General features: G+C 34.5%; 1 protein-coding gene across 13 annotated transcripts in view; it reads right to left on the reverse strand.

The window, feature by feature from the left end:
- Positions 1-19,989, reverse strand: part of RAPGEF2 (Rap guanine nucleotide exchange factor 2) — a 251,112-nt gene that overhangs the window by 15,588 nt on the left and 215,535 nt on the right. For 12 of the 13 annotated variants that reach the window (XM_036992930.2, XM_036992929.2, XM_036992933.2 and 9 more), the window contains 14 exons: positions 19,764-19,922; positions 14,386-14,538; positions 13,961-14,125; positions 11,309-11,416; positions 11,018-11,221; positions 10,810-10,918; positions 10,103-10,349; positions 6,699-6,856; positions 5,840-6,080; positions 3,679-4,062; positions 2,584-2,795; positions 2,373-2,496; positions 1,748-1,771; positions 525-748 (listed from right to left, as the gene is read on the reverse strand). In XM_036992930.2, coding sequence (XP_036848825.1) covers positions 525-748; positions 1,748-1,771; positions 2,373-2,496; positions 2,584-2,795; positions 3,679-4,062; positions 5,840-6,080; positions 6,699-6,856; positions 10,103-10,349; positions 10,810-10,918; positions 11,018-11,221; positions 11,309-11,416; positions 13,961-14,125; positions 14,386-14,538; positions 19,764-19,922 — 2,512 coding nt within the window. The remainder of the gene's footprint in view (positions 1-524; positions 749-1,747; positions 1,772-2,372; positions 2,497-2,583; positions 2,796-3,678; positions 4,063-5,839; positions 6,081-6,698; positions 6,857-10,102; positions 10,350-10,809; positions 10,919-11,017; positions 11,222-11,308; positions 11,417-13,960; positions 14,126-14,385; positions 14,539-19,763; positions 19,923-19,989) is intronic. The other variant, XM_036992931.2, reaches the window with a different exon arrangement.

Raw genomic sequence — 19,989 nt, forward strand, 5'->3', positions numbered from 1 at the left:
GAAAACTGTCTCATTTCTACCCTGGCCAAATTTTTAAAGGCTGGGAGCTACATATTGGGCAGAGCTGTGGTTCACTGTGCTGTAGAGTTACCGTCTGTGCCAAGGGTATTACAGACCCCCACAGCACACCCAGTTCTATGCTCCTTTGACCTGGCAGGCCACTCCCCCTTGCAGGTTGCTGAATGGAGTATCTACATGAGAAAATGAGGGGTGCAAATGGGAGACACATCACCCCATGTGTGTCCCTTGCCAGCATACTGGCTACATTGGAATGAAACCAAAACATCAGCCACCCTAGGTAAGTCTACAGCATCATCCTCCCTAACTAATAAGCTGGATGCAGGGCTGCGCCTCAGCCGGGACTGCAGGGCTCTCAACAGTGGCGTTCACGGAAAAGGTTAGTTCCTCTCAGGGTGCCTCTTGCCCTCTGAACTGAGCCCTGTTCCGTCACCACCCATAACACTGCACACGATTCAAATCTGCATTCCAGATAGAGTCTAAAGCCACTTAAAGGGAAAACTCACATGTGTTGGTTGCTGGCTCACACTGCAGTGATAATGTCTGAAGACTCTCCTCATCCATTTCTAGCTCCAGATTGGACAGGTATTGCTTCACTTTTCGAGCCATCTGGGCATCCTCATAAAGCTTTTTGGCATTGAGAAAGGAACTACGACGTACCCGCTTTTTATGACCACCGGTCTGAGCAACATCCAGCACTGCTGCGTTTGCACTGCCCTGGCTGAGGGACCTGCAGGACGAAAGGGACGCGCAGCTCGCTCTAGCCTGGGCCTCCTCTGTCTGTCTGGGATGGGCCAAGACCTACATAAATACTCTGTTCAAAAGGTCATATGCCTCATCTGATAAGTGAACTTGTTACAATATAGAAAAATGTAGATTTTTAGTTTAAAAAAAATCACACACACATTTGGCACCTGTTCTGTGCCAACTAGGAAATTCTACTTTTCACATCTATAGAGCATTCAAGGCAGTTCTCTCATGAAAACCAGGAGATAATGATTGTATATAAAAGCTCATACAAGAATACACAATTAAAATCACTAAGCTTTACATTAAATTTACTTCTCCTAAAGAGGATGTTTTACATAGATTTAAATAAAATTAGCTACAATGTTCACAATTATTTTCTTATTCCTTGGGTTAAATGTAGTGAGTTTTAAAGTAATATGGTCAATCTGTTAATAAAATGCTCATGCAAATGTAAACATGTTTGTATAGAAACTGGCAAATGAATTGTTAAGAATTATTTTTAAAAAGAATTGGTTTATAGAATGAAAATAGTAGTTAGTTGAGCTGTAAAAAATTTAGTTTAAACACCTAGGGGCACCTCCTTTTATATTACATGTATTTACTGCTCAGGTATCTGTGCCACAGTATTTAAATTGCGCAATTTTCCCTTCTAACAGCCTTCCTCCCCTGCCCCCCACTTTAGGCTTTTGCCATTCAAGTTATACTAGAATAAAATCTTTCTGACAGCTCAGAAGTATGCCCAGCCTACAGTTCCCCAGAACATTCATCAATCATTTCACAGCTCTCATGGATCATGACCTCAAAAGCAAAAGCCCCAACTGATTAAACTTGAAGTCAGTTTGCCAAATGAAATTCTGCTAGAGCAAGAGGGTTAAGAAAAAATGCAAAAATGCAAAGCATCAGGAAATAGAGCAGGTAAGAAAACAATGCAATGGGCAGATTAAGAACTGAATGGGTATGGAAGGTCTCCACCACTTACCCCAGACTCCTCCATTTCTTCTTCCTGTAAGTGAGAGCCATGGAGATTGAAGCATGGGTGTAGAAAGAGACAGAAAGATCACAAGCTCAGAAAGAAAGGACTGGACTTCTGAATAAGCAGTACTAGAAGCCCACAAACATTAAACTACATAATTACCTCACACACAGTTTACCAGCAATATTTTTCTGGCTCAAAAGAAATATATAAAAATTTTTCTAAGAACTCCTACTTTTTACTTCACTGGATTTACCAATTTTTACTACACTGACAGCTAAATCCACTGTGTGGGTATTGAGAAAATACTGTTTGGGTTATTTACCTATTTTAGGTCATACTTTAGCTCTTTAGCTCTACAAGTCAGTGTTCTGAAGAGGAATAGTTGTGCCTTGCGCTAAATGAAAAATGTTTGAAGGACAAACCGTTTTTACTGACAGTAAAAGTGCACTTCATGTAGAATAAGACACTTATTCCAAATTAGAGATCAGTGGAGATTCTCAGCACAACCTAAGAAAAATCTTTGCCATACTACAAATACAAATATTCTTAATTCTTTTATATATTACAAAGTTCTGCTCTAAACTCAACCTTCTCTAATCCCACAGATGCTACTAAAGATGACACTCACCGAGTCCTGAACATGAGAGCAGGGTCCATGTTAACTGAAGCCATTCGGCCAACATGACGAATTTCTTTTGCAATCATCCTTAGCTTCTCAAAATTGACCAGTCCGTCGACTTTTGAGTCATTTCCTATAATTGGCAAAGATGGAAAAGGGAAATAATGTGGCATTTATTTGGTGCTTCCACAGTGAAGACAGAAATCTACTTTATATTTACCTTCATGAAGGAATGTGAGATCCTTCTTGATAACTGGGAATAGAGGGATTATGGGAGGTTGTAGGTTTTGACTATTGAGGACATTGCGATATTTTGCCATGTTTCTAGAGGGATCGAAAAGGTCTTGGAGATCTTGAAACAGCTTTTCATATTTATTGGGAAGTTTTTCCCAGGTGGTTCGTAGTCTTGCCACTGGTGCCAGGTTTAGGCCACTGAGAGGAAAAAAAGAAAAGTAGTATAAAATTAGATGATTTATACTAATGAAATGAAGGAAATAAAATAGTGTATTACTTATTTAATAACATATAACACCTTTGTGTATATGCTGTATATTCACAGTCATTTACAGGATTCATAAGAAACTAATTCTGGGGAATGAGAACTGAAGATGGAAACAAGGTCAGGGCCGAATGATTTTACTCTTCTGCCTCTTATACTCCACTGGTCTGTTTATTGTGAAAAAAAACAACTAGAATGTTAAGTATCACAAGCATAGGATATTATTTCATTGTTTCACCTCTATACATGGAGCAGTGCTTGGAACATAGCAGGCATTTGATAAAACGGATTGGCTAAATATTCTACAGTAATAAAAGCCATAATAGTTGATACCACGACCAAACTTCTAGACAGAGAAAACGACTAATTTAAATAATCAACATCAATATTGTTGTTTCAGTTTGTATTTTCTTCCAGCTTCAATCTTGAAGCACTTAAAAGACAAATAACATTTAGTGGGCATCTTCTTTGTGCTAGTTGACAGAACTCCACATACATTATATCATTTTATCAACTACGTGATAGTTCCTTGGGGCATTGCTATTTTATAGAGAAAGAAAGTGATGTTCAGAGAAGTTCAAATGATTTGCCTGAAGTCACAGAGCTAAGAAAGTGGTGAATATAGATTTTCCAGCCTCTAATAAGCATACAAGAGATTTTAAATTAAGGAGTAAGGTTAGGATTTAGAGAAAAAAATTGTCAATATGATTCAATTAAAAGCCACTACACTTACACAAATTACATGGTATTCCTGGATTGATATACATTTTTAATCTGCAAACTGAATTGCACCTCAAGACAAATATGCGCTTTTACCTGATGATTGCAAACATTGAGTTAAAATTCTTGCATTCCCTGCAATGTAATGCTATCTTGATGAAATGCTTAATGATCTTCATCCTCTTCAGCTGGTTTGTCTCTCTCAGAATTTCAGATGCTACCCAAAATGTTTCCTGGTTAATTACTTCTTCAAATTTCTTCAGGTTGGCACAGCTGGTTTTTGATTTGAGTTTAAATAAGTCATCTATATATTCAGTAGGTTCAATATTGCGGAAAAGTTCAAAATTTCTCATAGAGAGCTGTGTAGCAACTTCAACAGTACTGAGCTGCAGTAGGGAAATTTGACTTTCTCTCAACAACTCCTGAGCATCTTCATCTGAACAAAGGGTTTCCGTTTCCATGTTGTTTTTCAAGTAATACCTGAATGAAAAACAGAGAATTCAAAGCCTAAGCAGCAATCTCATAACACTGCTTGAAAGAATAATGCTACTTTTTAGAGAATGTTTGTGAGAATATTTAATTGAATGGTGAAGAATTCTTTTAAAGACAGTGGATGAAGAAGCTGCCCCAGTCACTAAATAAGAGAATCCCCAGTTGAGAAGTTACTGGAGACTAAGAAATCACAAGGAAATCCATATGCCAGTTGTAATTCACTTTTGCCCTGTCCTTCCCTGCTTTCCAGATTATTTGAGGCTAAAAATAACAAAAGAGCTAAATGTAAAATTTCCATTTAAACAAGTAAACATGCTCTAAGGAAGGAAGCAGGGAAGATCAGACACAGGTCATCACTCTTTCCAGAGAGAATATTGATGGGAATATTCTCAAATACTACACTCAATACCAAAGAAACCTGTATTTCTATTTGATCCTATGAATAGAACAATCCTAAAGGAGATTTTAACTTTTAAATACCTGATTTTCACAAAACCTTACAAGTAAGTGGGGGCAGGTACTAGTCCTATTTGTCAAATGATGAAGTGGAGGTTTCCAAAGATTAATGAATGACTAGTCAATACCAGCTGCAAAAGTAAGGACTCAGAGTTAGTGCTTCTTTATCTCTGTAAGCAACTTGTTGAAACAGAATCAATTCCCTGTGATATATTTGATAGTGTAGACAGATGCTCTCCCTAAGCTAAATACTGTAAAGGAAGAAATAGGGTGTATAAGAGATGTGCCAAACTGGCCTTTGCATATTTTGCCAAAGCAAAACCATGACAGAAAACACATACCTTAGGGCCTTAACACTCACAGATTTAACACTCTCAGTTTTGATTACTCATGAAGCCTGTATGGCATGTATTCGTCTATAATTTTCTTAAATGCGAATCATGAATCTATACTTCAAAACTCCATCAGGGTTACAAATATATCAATGTACATTCAAATGATAATGAGAAATACTCACCTCAGAATTAGAAATAAAAGTGAAGGGTCAGAAAGTCATAGGTGACAGTAGGAAAACAAGTTATGAATAAAATAATGTATGTAACATGAAAGCCAAAACAATAAAACACTGCATATGGGGAGGAAAAAAAAATGATTTGTGGAACTACTTCATTTTCAATCAGTGCAGATTAGTCATTAAATGGGAGCCAAAACTTAACTACTTCTTTCAATGTTCAATAATGTGACGTTCTTCTAGCACATAATGTGTGATGTAAGCAGAGCAGGAGACCAAGCTCTGAAGCAACTGAAGTTTGGTTCTGGAGTTAAGAGGTGTTTTTCATCGTCTAACATAGAGTAACAGGCAGCATTAGCCAACTACATTGTTGTAGATATCTCTACCTTAACAAATGAAGTGCCTAGAAAAGTTAGGTCAGCAGGAGCAAATGCCACAAGCATAGTAAAATGTGTTTGTGAATTTACATACCCAGGGAGTAAAGAGCTTTCCACTAGGCTTACACTACCGTTCTGCCAGCCCAGGGTCTGAGAGGGTGAGTGTAAGCAGTGACTGCCTGCATGCTGACAGGCAGTAACACCACTCAGGTCACAGTGCCCTGGTTTTGAACAAGTTCATCCTTGTGAGTCAACAGTCTGTGTGCCTTTACTTTGATACACCAATTCTCGTGAATGGGAAAATATTTCTTAATTTGCACGGGCACTTATCATTGTAAAAACCCTTGGAAAGTGCTCATCTCCTAGAATATGGTGTGGGTTTGAGAGGTGGCAAAGAAATCCATAGATAGATATTATATACCTTCCGCTTAGTTGTATTCTATCAGCAAGTTTGGAGAGCTGGTCTGGAAGTCTTCTTTGTTTGATTACCCCTTCAGGTGTGACGGAGACCTCACACAGTGAATACTGATCGGGACTGGCTGTCACAGCAAACTCTCTGATGGCCTGAATGACAACTTCCTTCGCTGTGGTGTCCTTACTGATCATGATGTATCGACTTTGCTGATCAGCCTTAAAAACCCTTAACACCTGATCTGGCAACTCTGGGGGAAAGAAAAGCCATGTGTAAGTTGAAAGGATTTTAGTATATGGTAATACATTTAAGTGAAGTAATCTGAAAAAAATCCTCCTTAGAAAAGATAATGCTAAACTTCCATCTCTCTCTTACTGTAGCTCTTCTGCAAAGATTTAGTTAGTCAGCATATTGAGGTGCTCCATGAACACATTTCCCCATAGATAATCGAATGATATACAAATGTAAACACATCAGTACAGAACAGCAGCACACAGGATCATCAGGTTGATAACAAAATAGGAAAAACTTAAGTCTGAAGTTTATCATTATTATATTGAAAAGCCCATTAAGCTGAACTAAAATATGCCTCTTACTCTTAGTATGACCTAGTAATACCTGCATGGTATGTGTTACCTTCACTTTATTATAGAAAAAATAAATTCAGAGATTAATTTGCTCATGGTTATATCAAAATACTCTGAAGAATAAAAAAGACTTAATTTCGACTATTTGAAATTTAAAATTCATTCCTTTAGCATCAGATATAAATCATGCCAAACCAAGAGAGATAAATATATATTACCATCGTGTTAGAAATAAAGAGATCACTACAAAAAAAAAAAAAAGGCAGTATGGGTGTGCTCACCGGGAGTAGTACTGAAGTCTAAAATCCGATGATGTGACTGTAGTAAATCAGGATTACTGGACGATAAGGTCCCACTAACAGGAAGTGCAGCTGGGATGTGCTTTGTCTGCCTTAATCCTACTATACTGTCATCCTGAGACTGACCAATCCCAATATCACTGAACAAAGAGAAAAATTAGAAAATAAATGATCAGCAAGTAAAAAAGTTGTAACTCATCAATACATAATAAACACAGACCATAAATAAAACATATTTCATTAAATTTTCAATTAATGTAAAGATATCATTAATAAATTGTTGAAAAATTGCAAAGCAACTACTGCCTAAGTATATCCAACTCAACTTATTTTGCTGTTCCTTAAGTGTAAAGTATGTTTCTCTAAAACATGTCTTTTTAACTAGACAAATCATAACTATTAGTAGTTTCTCAGAAAAGATAAGCTCTAGTTACTCACAAATATATTTATGAAAAAGCACATTAGAAAGAATGCATTTGGTCTCACTCAGCTGATGACTTCTGCATCAGAATGATAGATTGTTTTGTAATCTGATTTTGAAGAATGAAGAAATTTAGTAATATGAATAGAGAAAAATATGTAAACTGTCCCAATCTGTTCTCCTGTATATCAGATAAATAAATGAGATCACTTTGGATCATATGTAAAGAAACTCAGACACAGACATTATTTCTTAACTATATAGAGCATAAAAAAGCAGTAGTGCATGGTGACAGCCTTAGTTTCAAAGAGGTAATGGAAATCCAATGACTCACTTCTACTTTTAATTCACTACTCAAAATTTCTAGTTATACATATAAGTTCCCAGAAAAATACTGCTGTATTCTCAAAATACCCAATGTTTTTATAGCTGTGCCAAAAACAATAACCTAGTAGCATACTTTCTCTTTTAGGGAAATGATAGAGGTAAATAAGCAAGGAGAAGAACCTTCTTTGAAAGATGATTTTAGTGCAAATTTTCCAAATTCATAGGTAAGTCCATGACAAAATTAAATATCCATTTAGGTGCATACAGGCATACATATAAAGAGAAAAAGTACTAATGTTCTGTAAAGCATGAAACTCTTCACATTATTAAAAAAATTTTATTTTTCAACCATATTAACCCATCTTTACCAAAAACATTAGATGTAATAATTAAATGAGACAATTACTGTGGTCACAGACTGAAAAAGAGCTGACTGGGCCACTCCTGACACACATAGCTATGAACACAAGTGTAACTCCAGGCACACCTGAAATGAGCTGCCACCTTAAGAAACGTTCCTCAGCAACATTCTAACACCTAACATTATTTGCACTCTACTTTTGCCTATATTTCTTTTTATGCACACATGGGGATACTCCTGGATTGAAACTATAAATGATTCTTGAACAACAATGGGAGCTGGGGCACTGACCCCATGTAGCTGAAAATCCATGTAAAACTTTTGACTACCCCAAAACTTAACTACTAATAGACTACTGCTGAACAGAAGCCTTACAGATAATATACAGAGTCAATTAATATATGGTGTATGTTATACGTATTATATACTATATTCTTTAAGTTAGAGAAAAAATTTTTTCGAATTGTTGAAAATCTTCAAAAAATTTCACAATATAGTTATCAAAAAATATCTACATATAAGTGGACCCACACAGTTCAAACCATGTTGTTCAAGGATCAACTGTGCTTTATATTCAAGACTCAATTCAGAAATGTCCATCTCTGAGCACATCTTATTGTATGACCATTGTTACTGAAACTGCTTTTTGGCCTTCATTGATTTTATAGTCTGTTGACTTATTCCCTCTTTAATCCAGATTCATCAGTCTTTACTTCCTTGACAACCAGATCTGAATTCTACAGTCCTCCTGGCCTCACCTTTTTCTTCCCCCACTACTGGTACCACTCTATACCCTACCATGTCTATCCTTGCCAGTTTGCCATCATCCAGTCTTAAGCTTCTGCAATACTCATAATGTTTGAGATAGAGAGAAAAAAGAAAAAACCCAGTATACCTAGAAAATTTATCTGATTGGCCAGTTCACTGGCTTTGTCAAAAAAAAAAGCAAACAAATAAAAAAAGTGTAAACACACTGATTTATAGGAGAGAAAAGTTTAAGTTAGAGTAACTAGTGTTAAATCAGGTCTATCAAACCAATATTGTAAATTTTATGGCTTACTGAGAGCCTTCTTTTAAATATAATTTTTTCATTTCAATTATATTACATATATGAATTATTTCAAATAATTTTCATAATAAATGAGTCATACACCTTCTTAAATACAGATTAAGATGTTTCCTTCATGTTTTAAAAGCAACACATCTTATTATCTTTTATCTTTACCCTTCTTTAGCTTTTGATTATCTTTCTAAATACCCATTTAGACATAAATCTTTTTTAGCTGATACAAAACCACCAATCTTTATAGTTCAATGGGGACAACACAAGTTTGCCACTTAGTCCATCAACAGTATATTCTAAGCCATATCTCTCTGTGGATAAAAAGCTTATCTGAAATGGTATTTAAAGAAAGAAGTGCTCTAGATAGTCCTGAATGTCTTTATCTGCTGTTCCTCTGTAAAACTCATTAACAAAAAAAGAAAATAACCAGTATTTTTCAAGTTCTCTCTTATACTATACCACTGTAGTTTGAGGAATATATAATAAAGAGTTTGGTGTACCCATGTCATTTAACATTAAAAAAATTTTTGGCTGACAGTAATTGAGTTTTGTAAAACATCCCTAGACTCAGAAGGAGCTAAAATGAGTAACCAAGCAAACAAGCAAAGCTAAAAAAGTGTGATGCCTACAACTTGTCTAGTCTGAGCTCCTGGCATTAATAAACAGCCAAGAAGAGACTCAAGAATACAAAAAACACCTGACATTCTGACTGTCAATCCCACTGGGAAGGAGGAACAGAAGTTCTCTGTTTGGTGATATCTTGGCAACAGTTAAATAACTGAAAACAGAAGAGAGAGGAGAATGGCAAGGATGAATAGCAGCAGCTGGAGGAGAGATGATTTGGTTGGCATAGAGCAGAGGCTGACTATAGAGAAGATATCCAGAAACAAAGAAATAGAAAAAGAACTAAAAAATCATAGGGAGTCAGGAGCAAACATGCATTTTTAATTTTTTAAAAGTCTAAATAAGGAAAAAAAAAAAGCTCAAATGAGGAAGTACTAACCTAGTTCTAATGAATATTGGGATAAGCAAGTAAGTGGCAAAAATGGGACTAAAATAAACGTGGTTGTTTAATATGGCAACTAAGATAGCTCAGCTATAAAAGCTTAACATAGTTCAGATTCATGTGCAAATGTTAGTTATATCACTCACTACCTTTGCATATCATTTTAACAGAACAAAATAATGCACAGAAAATTCATATGGACACTTACTTATAAGGTTTCTGTGGCAAGATACTGATCCGAGTCTTGTCGAGTATCTTTTTTAGCTTGTTCCTTCCTCCAACGGTGTTAGCTTTACTTTTTTTATTTACTTTTTCAAGTCCTATCACCTGTTCTACATCTACAGCAAGATCTGGAATGGAGTAGCGACTAGCCTTTTTGATGTCTCCAATTTTAGGAAGGTGAGGGGCACCATTTCTTTTCTCTTCTGACAGTCTTGTTAGAAGTTCTTTAAATACTAAAATGGAAATAAACACCACAAAATGGCCACTTTAAGAAATCTGAACAATTCAAAAGCAGTTGTAGAACCTGGAAACTGAGAAGCACAGACGTAAGCTATCAAAACTGTAGTCTTGTAGAAAAAACTACTCCAATGAATGAATGACACCAAGAATCTGCTTTGTATGTTGCTCTATCACTTCCACTCAGAGTAAGCTAAAATTGAGTAACACAACCTTTACTTTAAAAGTATTTAAAATGTTTATCAATAAGAACATTGATAAAAAATAGTTTTTATGGTCCTTAAGTCCTTAGATTTTGATTTAGATCTAATGATATACTTATATAATTAATTCTGTATCTGTGCACTTAAAATGTTATGATGTTTGAAATATTACTTACAATAATGACTTTTTCATTATAAAAACCTAACTGTAAAAAAAAGACCAAAAGGAGAAAAAGTATGCAAAAATACTTACCAAATAAATTGGTTTTCACAGTGATAGATAAATGTGTGTTATTTCTAAGAATTTCCATGGCTTTTGAAAGCTGAATATTTTCAAAGTTTTGACCATTTACTTCTAATATCTAAAAATAAAATTGTAAAATTAATTTCAGTATCCCAATTGACTGAAGAGAAGAAGACACCAATATTCATCCTTAAGTACGGATTTAGACATATCATACCTGATCCCCTCGTTTCAAGCCTGCTTCAGTTGCTTTGCTACCTGAATCTACACTGTCAACAAAGATTCCAAATCCCTTCTCTGAGCCTCCAAGTAAAATAAAAGGCAAAGGAGCTTCTCGGGATGGTTTTGTTAACGTCATCAATCTTCTTTTTGCTTTAGCTGCACATGCAATATTTAACAGCCTTAGATGTCCACCCATTTTCTGTAAGAGTTCAGAAAGAGAGGTTTCAAAGACAGGCTGAATAAATGAACTTAAAGACAAAGGTTTTTTAAAAACCATAAATATTACCTCTCTTTCCAGATTATTTTCAAATTCTTCTAGAAAGCGAGTCATTGCAGGATCTCCTTCAAAGTCATTGAAGTGATTATTCACCCACAATAATACTACCCGTGTAACCTGAAAAATCAATTATTTTCAGTGTTTTCTTTTTAGTGCTAAAAATTTGCAATGAAACTTTTTTCAAAAAGGAGATCTAACAAATAATTTATCTGTTAACAACAAACAAAAAAAATAAACTAACAACAACAAAACCCTCAGGAAGGATGTTATTCATAAGAAAATGACCTTCTGAAAAAGTATGTTGAATATAGATTTGACTTTGTTTTGTCAAGGGTCTTGAATCTGAAGGATGGTAATTAACTTCCATCTTGCTTACTCAAAATGTATTTGAAACAGATCAAATAAAAACAAAGCTAAAATAAAACCAAAACAAATTAATACAAAAAGACTAAAATAAAAGGGTAGAGGGCAGGATAGACAAAAGGAATGAATAGCACTGAGCCCATGAAGATCTACAGGGGAACAAGTTGTAAAATAAGGAGCTAGCTGGGCATTATTATGAGTTACCTGTCTTTGAAACACTAATCTTTAGATTTTTTTTATTAAGGTATATTATTTATATATACTACTTTGAAGGTTTCACATGAAAAACAATGTGGTTACTACATTCACCCATATTATCAAGTTACCCCCAAACCCCATTGCAGTTACTGTCCATCAGTGTAGTAAGATGTCACAGAGTCACTATTTGCCTTCTCTGTGCTACACTGTCTTCCCCATGATCCCCCCACACCATGTGTGCCAATCATAATACCCCTCAATCCCCTTCTCCCTCCCTCCCTTCTCACCCACCCTCCCTTACCCATCCCCCCTTTGGTAACCGCTAGTCCCTTCTTGGAGTCTGTGAGTCTGCTGCTGTTTTATTCCTTCAGTTTTGCTTCGTTGTTATACTTCACAGTATTTAGATTTTTTAACACCTACAATTCTTCAGGAAAAATGAGCAGCCTTTTTCTTATCCTGCACAGGTATTTTCACAGAGCCTTACACCTTTATATAGACCAATATACAAACTCACAATTATGGGATATTTGTGTGGTACCCAGCAAGAATTGTGTGACTTTCATTATAAGTTCCATGTGGGCATTTTATCTGTTATGTTCTAAAGGCATCTTTAATTCTTATAAAAATGATTGGGACAGAATAAATTCTCAATAAAATTTTACTAAATAAAGTGAGTATAACTACAACTTTAAATATAAAAGTACTTATTTTATATGAGTTTACTTTTCTAAATTTTCAAGATACAACTTTTTCTGTGTAATTGTTTTCAAACTTTAACTTACCTCTTAAAGTGAGAAAATTAAGCATGCCATTGTAGTGGTATGGAAACAGTGGTGACAGTATAAAATTTTTAACTATACTTAATATACTGTGAAAAATCATGGTATATAACATGAAAAATCACTCAGGAATCTTCATATTTATAGTTAACTTTTTGTCATTACTGTCATTTCTGTCACTGCTGCCCATTTTTCAAATTTAGGAAGCCTAGAAGATCACCGCACTTGAAACTATATCTAACATCTAACCTTCCCATAAAATTAAAATTTTGTAGCTGAGAAGCCAAGTTACAAGTCCACTAGCCATATTACAGAGTAGAAGAACGAGATTCATAAATTATAAACTCAATACAACCAATCACCACACCAACAGAGGTGCTTTAAGATGTATTAAGTGCTTTCTGTGAGCCAAGCACTACATGAGGAACTTTACTCCTATTTTTCATCTTTACAACAACCCTACAAGGACACTGACTATTCATTTTACAAGCAAATAAATGAGTGTCAGGAGGGTCAGATGGCACATAGGTAAATGGCTGAGGCAATACTCAAACCAGATTTTTACTGCTAAAGAGCTCAGCTGAGATCTAGACTTGTAACTCTCAGAATATGAAATGAAAAGCACTAATGTCCAGTGATTTCTCTATGGCTGCAGAGCTCAGCAGTGGTAGGAGCAGCACTGGAGTTGCAACTTTTGCACAGTTAAGTCTCCTGTTCTGGACTTTCCTACCCTCCTCTCCCCAGTCTGTCTCATGTAAATCAAATGGTCATACGGAGGAAATGAGTAGATTATGATTAACTCTCAAACCTCATTAAGAGTCTGTAGTTTATCATCCAATCAGGCCCTGACAGAGCTCTCAAGAGCTGCTAAAAGAGGATCTGCTTAGGATTACATCATGGGGTCTGCCAGCCAGCAATAGTTATAAGGAAATGCTGCTCTCGTGCCAATTTAAAAATCATACTTGTCATTTGGTGAATACTGACCATCTCCCGAACCAGAGAATGCAGATGTCCAGGGAACACAGCTTTTTGGGGGTTGTATTTTAACATAATCCAAATAGAACAAAGTTTAAACATTTTTGGCCAATTTGTTGGCCTTTAGGTTAAAAAAAAAAAGACATTTCTAGGGCTGAACTTAGTGACACAATTATTAGTTCCCATTATAGATTTCTCTTTTGTGCTTAAAAAAGGGTAGATTCTCTTATTCCAGTGAAACAATCTGAACATAACTGATGTGACATATACATGTATGTTAAAATATCTTTAAGCTTATACCTGAGTACTTCACATTTAAAAGCCAAACTGAAATATATTTTCCAACCTTGTCCCTGAGGCTCGGGTCATTAAACCACTCCAATAACTTTTTGCCCACTTCCATTGGGCTAGAAAGAAAAGTCCTATATGTCAGTAGGAAGTCTTCTATGAACGTTGGATCCACGACTGAATGCTCTTCCACCAAATGCATTGTTAATCTTTCTGAGGTGCCCTGTGGCAAATAAAAGATTTAATCACTGTCCTGCCTACATAACATCTATTATGGTACTTTGATTTCAAATCTTCAACATAAGATGAACTGGGCAGTAATATATTTAATAGTTAAAACTGCTGTTGATGAGGAAATATAAAGATTTTTACAACTGACAACTTTTAAGAGAAATTATGCATAAGTATGGGGTGGGGGGAATCTAAAATTGTCATAACTGATAACCTACCCCTTCCCATGGGATGAAGGCATGTCTGCCTTACCTTGATGACAATGTGTCCCTTTCTTGTTCCAGTTCGATCAAGTTCTCGGTGTTCTTTCACCATAACAATTTCTCCCTCTTCCTCAACTTTCTGCATGTTCTTTTCTACTTGGTTGAGAATACGGCAGTAATCTTGCTGGGCTATGCAGACAAACTGGAATAAAATATAAGTCACATGTTAATGATAAGTGCTTGCAAAAAACCTAGCAGTACTAATAGTTCAGTGTTTTAATTATTTAACACTGACATTTTTCCATGTCCTTCCCATACTTTCTAAATGAGTGCAATAATGAACCTTAATCAGACTTCTCGACTTTTTAATGTATTTCTTTCCTTGGTCAGGAAAAGCTTCATTTTTAGAATTTTTATATGTAGTTTATATTAAAAATCCTAACAATTTTAAATATCAGAAGATGAAATTAGAAAAGTACTTTTTCATTCCACTTCTTTGAAAATTAAAAACCATTGGGGTAGGGCTCTGGAATCTTAGAGGATAGATATAAAAACACAATTAGCATTTAGTGGGTTTTAAAAGTTGGAAAAGATTTAAAACCAGCAATACAAAGATGGTATTAATAAGACACTGAAATTCAAAGATACCGATGCAGCAGATATTATAAACCTAATTATTCTGGTAAGAAATCATTTTAGAAAGTCTGTTCAAAAAAGATCCACAAAATAAGTCACATACTTACAAACAAGCTCAAATCATTAGTCCTTATCAAAGTTATTACTTTGATAATATTCCTTATTATTGGTATTAAGGGTAATCCTTGCTGTTAAAAAAGTTAACAATAATATGCATACCAAGCAATTACTCCTCCATGATGCCAAATATAAAAAATGTCAGGACTCAGGGCAAATTTTTATTTTTAGTAGTTTTAAGGAAAATTAAGAATGAATTATAGAAATCACACAAATTAACTAGAAGCCAGTAAAGAGACAAGAGTAGATTCTAAAGTAAATAAAAACCATTGTCTTCTCTGAATTTGGACTAATTTATTCTTATTGAAGATATCACTTGGGAATGAAAAAAGCACACATCTTTTTCTCCTTTAGTGTGACAAGATGGGAAAAAAGGGATGACTAAATTATAGCATATATAATATTATGATACAGCCATATGAAATCATATCTTCATAGAACATTTAGTGTTCTGGCTTAATGTTCATGATATTACATTAAATTTTTTTAAAAGATGCAAAAAAAATATTGTAAATAATAATTATAATGACAGTGACGACACGATCACCATCGTCATCATGCTGCGGCAGCCTTACAGGGACGTTGTCAGTTTATCCTCCCGGTCACCTTATAAGGAAGGCATTACTATTATCCCCACTGTGAGGAACAGCTGTACCAATGGCATGCTAATTTAATTTGCTCAATGTCCATTAATTACATGCTTGCTAATTTTAAAAAGTATACATGCATATAAAAACCATGGAAGGAAATATAACAGTGTTAATTATTACTTCTGAGCAATGTAAATTACAAGTGACTTAATTTTACTTAATATACTTTTCTGTACTTTCCATACTTTTCTGCAAAATAAAAGTTTTTTAAAGGAACAAATAGCAGCAGTTCACACTTGAGAAATAGCATATTACAATATTAAGTTTCTTCTACTGAGCTGGTTAATATAATCTCACTAAGTTTTCTGCTAAGAGTTTAGAATCAAAATCTTAAAATTCAAAAGACACAGACTTTTCTTGTAACTAATTTTGCATAATTCAACTAACTTTTAAAAATACTTTTAAAAATTCATTTCCATAACAGTGACCACAGGTATGTGTGTATGTGTGTGTTTTTGTTTATTTGTTTGTTTGTTTATTTATTTGGAAATATGTGGTGTTAGTCTCATCTCAAAACTATTTTTATTTTTTATTTTTATAGGGCAGCAAAACTATTCCCCATGTTTCCAAAAGATCTTAGGTGTTCTTTCTTAAACTCAGTTTTAGAGAACATAATTATGTCATTTCCTGACTTATTTCCTAAAAAAAAGAAATATATCCCTGAGTTAAAATGAGTAAACAGATGGAGAAAATGTTTGTTGAAAAGCAGGTACTAAAACGTACTTCTTGATTAAAGATTTAAGGAAATTAGAATAAAGTTTGATTTGAAATTCTTGATGTTTAGACAGAATTTCTAACATTCATTTTTGGCATTTCTTCTGTAGCAAACTGAACCACCATCCAAAATTGGGGGGAAAAAATCCCAAACTGAATTTCTATCGCCATAAAAGAATTTTAGATGAAAACATTTATATTTTATTAGCAGACTTCCTTTTTAAGAAATTTATTGATCTAATAAGAAATCCATGGGTAAAATATATTTAAGTGGTATGATAATGAAGCCAGTTAAAAATCTGTGAATTATATACATAATTGTTATGGTGAGGTTTTATATTTTCAGACAGCTGTTAACAAATCAGAGTGCTGTATGATCGTGGCACTTACACAAAATACAAATTCAAACAAGATTTCAGTTATAGGAGGCCAATGACAGTTTATGTCACAAGATTATTTTCTTTTGAGTACATGACATCACAGTCGATATTTAGCAGAAAAATTACAGTAGAAGAATCAAGTAAAATTAAACTTTAACCATAATACAGGACAGTCAATGTTCACTATGTATCCATGCAACTGCTTTCTCCTCCAAAACTCTTCCTTAAAATCAAAGCATTACTAGCTCTCATGGTCTCAGGGAAAGATGAGTCTAATAGATTCATATTAAGAGGCTGGATGTATTAAAACTGGTACTTTGCAGTCTGTAAGGGAAATTCATACCTAATTGTTCACACAGGTATCCAAGTGTTCATTCCCCATATTAGGGTGTAGGGCAAGACTAAGCCATGCCTGAGTATCACTGGCAGCCCTAAAACCAGTGGAGAAGGAAAAAGAGAGTAGGGGAGTAAAAACAGAGGACAGGAAGAGGGAAAAAGAAAAGAAAGAGGTATACATGGGGAATGGAAAATCACTACCACGCACCTGGTACCACAGGACGTCTGTACCTAGCCCTGTCTTTGTCCTTCAGACAAAATAAGAGAACCAGAGTAGACACTGAAGGGAGAGAACTGGAGGAGGAGCACACGGAGAAGGGACCCAGAGCAAGCACAGCCGTGAGCTATTGTGGATCCAAATAAACAGAAATAAATGTTAAATTTAATCTACTCACTATTGTGTCTTTAGGTCTAGCAGGAGCTTAACTAGATATCACATTGCCTAATGTTTATTTTCAGAACTCAGTGGAATATAAGAAAATGAGGGCCAACCCTAGGCAAAGTTGCTTCGTCTTGGTAAAGAGAACACCATTTTTGTTCATTCAGTAACTGCTTACTGTCTACAGTGTGCTCAGTAGAATGATAGAACCTTATGTAGGCCATTTTATGGATAGGATTCTCATTGTTCCCTTTACTTCTAACAAGATGATCATCTGACATTTGTGTGATGTGGTATTTTAACAGAAAAAAAATACACTAAAATAGTATCACAAACAAGCATTGGCATAAAATGGTCCAACTTCATTCTCCATCTTTGTCCTACTATTGAGGGAGTGAGTGTCAGGCCTGATCAGATATTTGGTGAAAGTACGGGAGTGATTCTCAAAAACCGATCGATATATTCCTTTTACAGTGGCTTGTGGGTCATGGAAAGAAAGAGACTCTCTCTAGCAGACACCTCACCCTTGACCCTCTTTATGTATCTGAAAATCTCATTCCATGAGCTATCAGGAATCTAGGTATCTTAATCAGAGTTTTCTTTTGGAGTCTACCTTGCTGACTATCACTCTGGGCTCCCCACCAATTCCTCATATGGTAAACAGATTAATTAGACTTTCTTCCCTAACATTTACCTTCTTTTCCTTGCTCAGAACTCCCAGATAAATATTTAATGTTACTTAGTACATTTAACATTATGTAAGCACTCTGTAACATTCAGTCATATCACATTTTTTATTAATTATTCTGAAACATTTTTGTGCATCTTCTATCATTTCAGTATCATGATTACAAAATTTCTAACGAAAGGGTACTAATGAGTGCTGCATTCTCAGAAACAAAGTAATTTTCACTTGCCTACTAAGGGCAGAGACTTTGACCTTAACTCAAATGCTCTAGTACTGCCAACATGTAGAAGGGCTTAGGAAGGAACTGATAAGAGATAATAGGATGGAGAAATTAACAATTTTCTAGTTGTTTTGACTCAGTTTGATTTTACTTTTGAGATACACTTCCAGAGCTGAAATATCATATATGATCTCTCTTAAATATACATTTCCAGGCCAAATAAAGACTTCAAGGATTACCTACTATTTTGTTTTCCTCTATCATGCCAATTAATTGAGAATAGACCATATTTAGAATGCTCTTCTGACATTATGTATTCAAAACACTGAATTCACAGCTATTATTTTGTCTTTATTGTGCTAACTGAAGGAATTATTTGGTATTATATTGATTTTCTTGGTAAGATGGTTTTCTTGATAGCCATGGTCATTGTTCCTTTTAGTAAGTAAAATGCTTAAAATGAAGTTTTAAATGAACTACTTTACACTTATCACACACAATAAATATCTGGTGATGTTCTTTTAGAATAAAATATATTCAGATGTATTTTAGACTGCAAACAAATAAAACAAGCACTTAACATTAATTAGTCTAAGTCAAACCTTTGGTTTATTTATATTAGTATATTTTGCCTTTAGAAGACAAATTTTTAAGAAGACAAATTTTAAACAGTTGATAGGAAAAGCATCTTAAATTATTTCTCACTAATATTAGAGAGTACTAATTATTACTAAATATTAGAGATTACTAATATTAGGTGATATCAATCTAATTAAATTTCACATTTACTCTCAATATTTTCTGTAGTCTTTTATTAAATGCTTTTAATAATGAATATTGACATATCAACAATGACATCTTTCTTTTGCTATCAAGTCTTATTAGCAAATTTTTTTTACTAGTAAGTCTACTGATTCTTACTATAATTAATTTTTATGACTTCTAAAATTTATCCCTTCTTTTATGTATTTAAATAGAAACTGTGTAACTTATCACACCATCTTTATCAATCTACTTATATAATTTCTTTTCATAATGGGCATTCTAATTCAATTATTTTTGATGAGTAGGTTATCAATTATTATTGCTGGGAATTTTAAAATATTGTATTTATAGAATACTTTTTAAAACACACATTAATAGAACACTTGGTTCTGAGGAGTTCAAATAACTTTAAGGGGTGTGATCAAACTAGAAGTAATAGTTCTACTTTAAAATTTTATTTATATAGGCAGAAACATTTTATAACTGCATATATGTGTTCCCTATTAAACACAAAATCCAGATTTTCTAATGAGATTTTATACCTGGCAGTCATCCACCTTTGTTCTCATTACTCCTTTCATGTATTCTTTGTCCATGGTAGGGGAGACACCAAAACTATTTCCCATACATAATATTTCTGCTTTTCCATCTGGATAAGTCACTTCCACAGAACCATTCAGAATCACTGACCAGGAGTCCAGCTAATTCAGAAAAATAAAGACAAAGCAGAAGATAACATCATGATCATGTAGCTGTAAACACTAGAAT

This window comes from Manis javanica, chromosome 3 (genome assembly GCF_040802235.1).
Source record: "Manis javanica isolate MJ-LG chromosome 3, MJ_LKY, whole genome shotgun sequence".
NCBI classification, from domain to species: domain Eukaryota; kingdom Metazoa; phylum Chordata; class Mammalia; order Pholidota; family Manidae; genus Manis; species Manis javanica.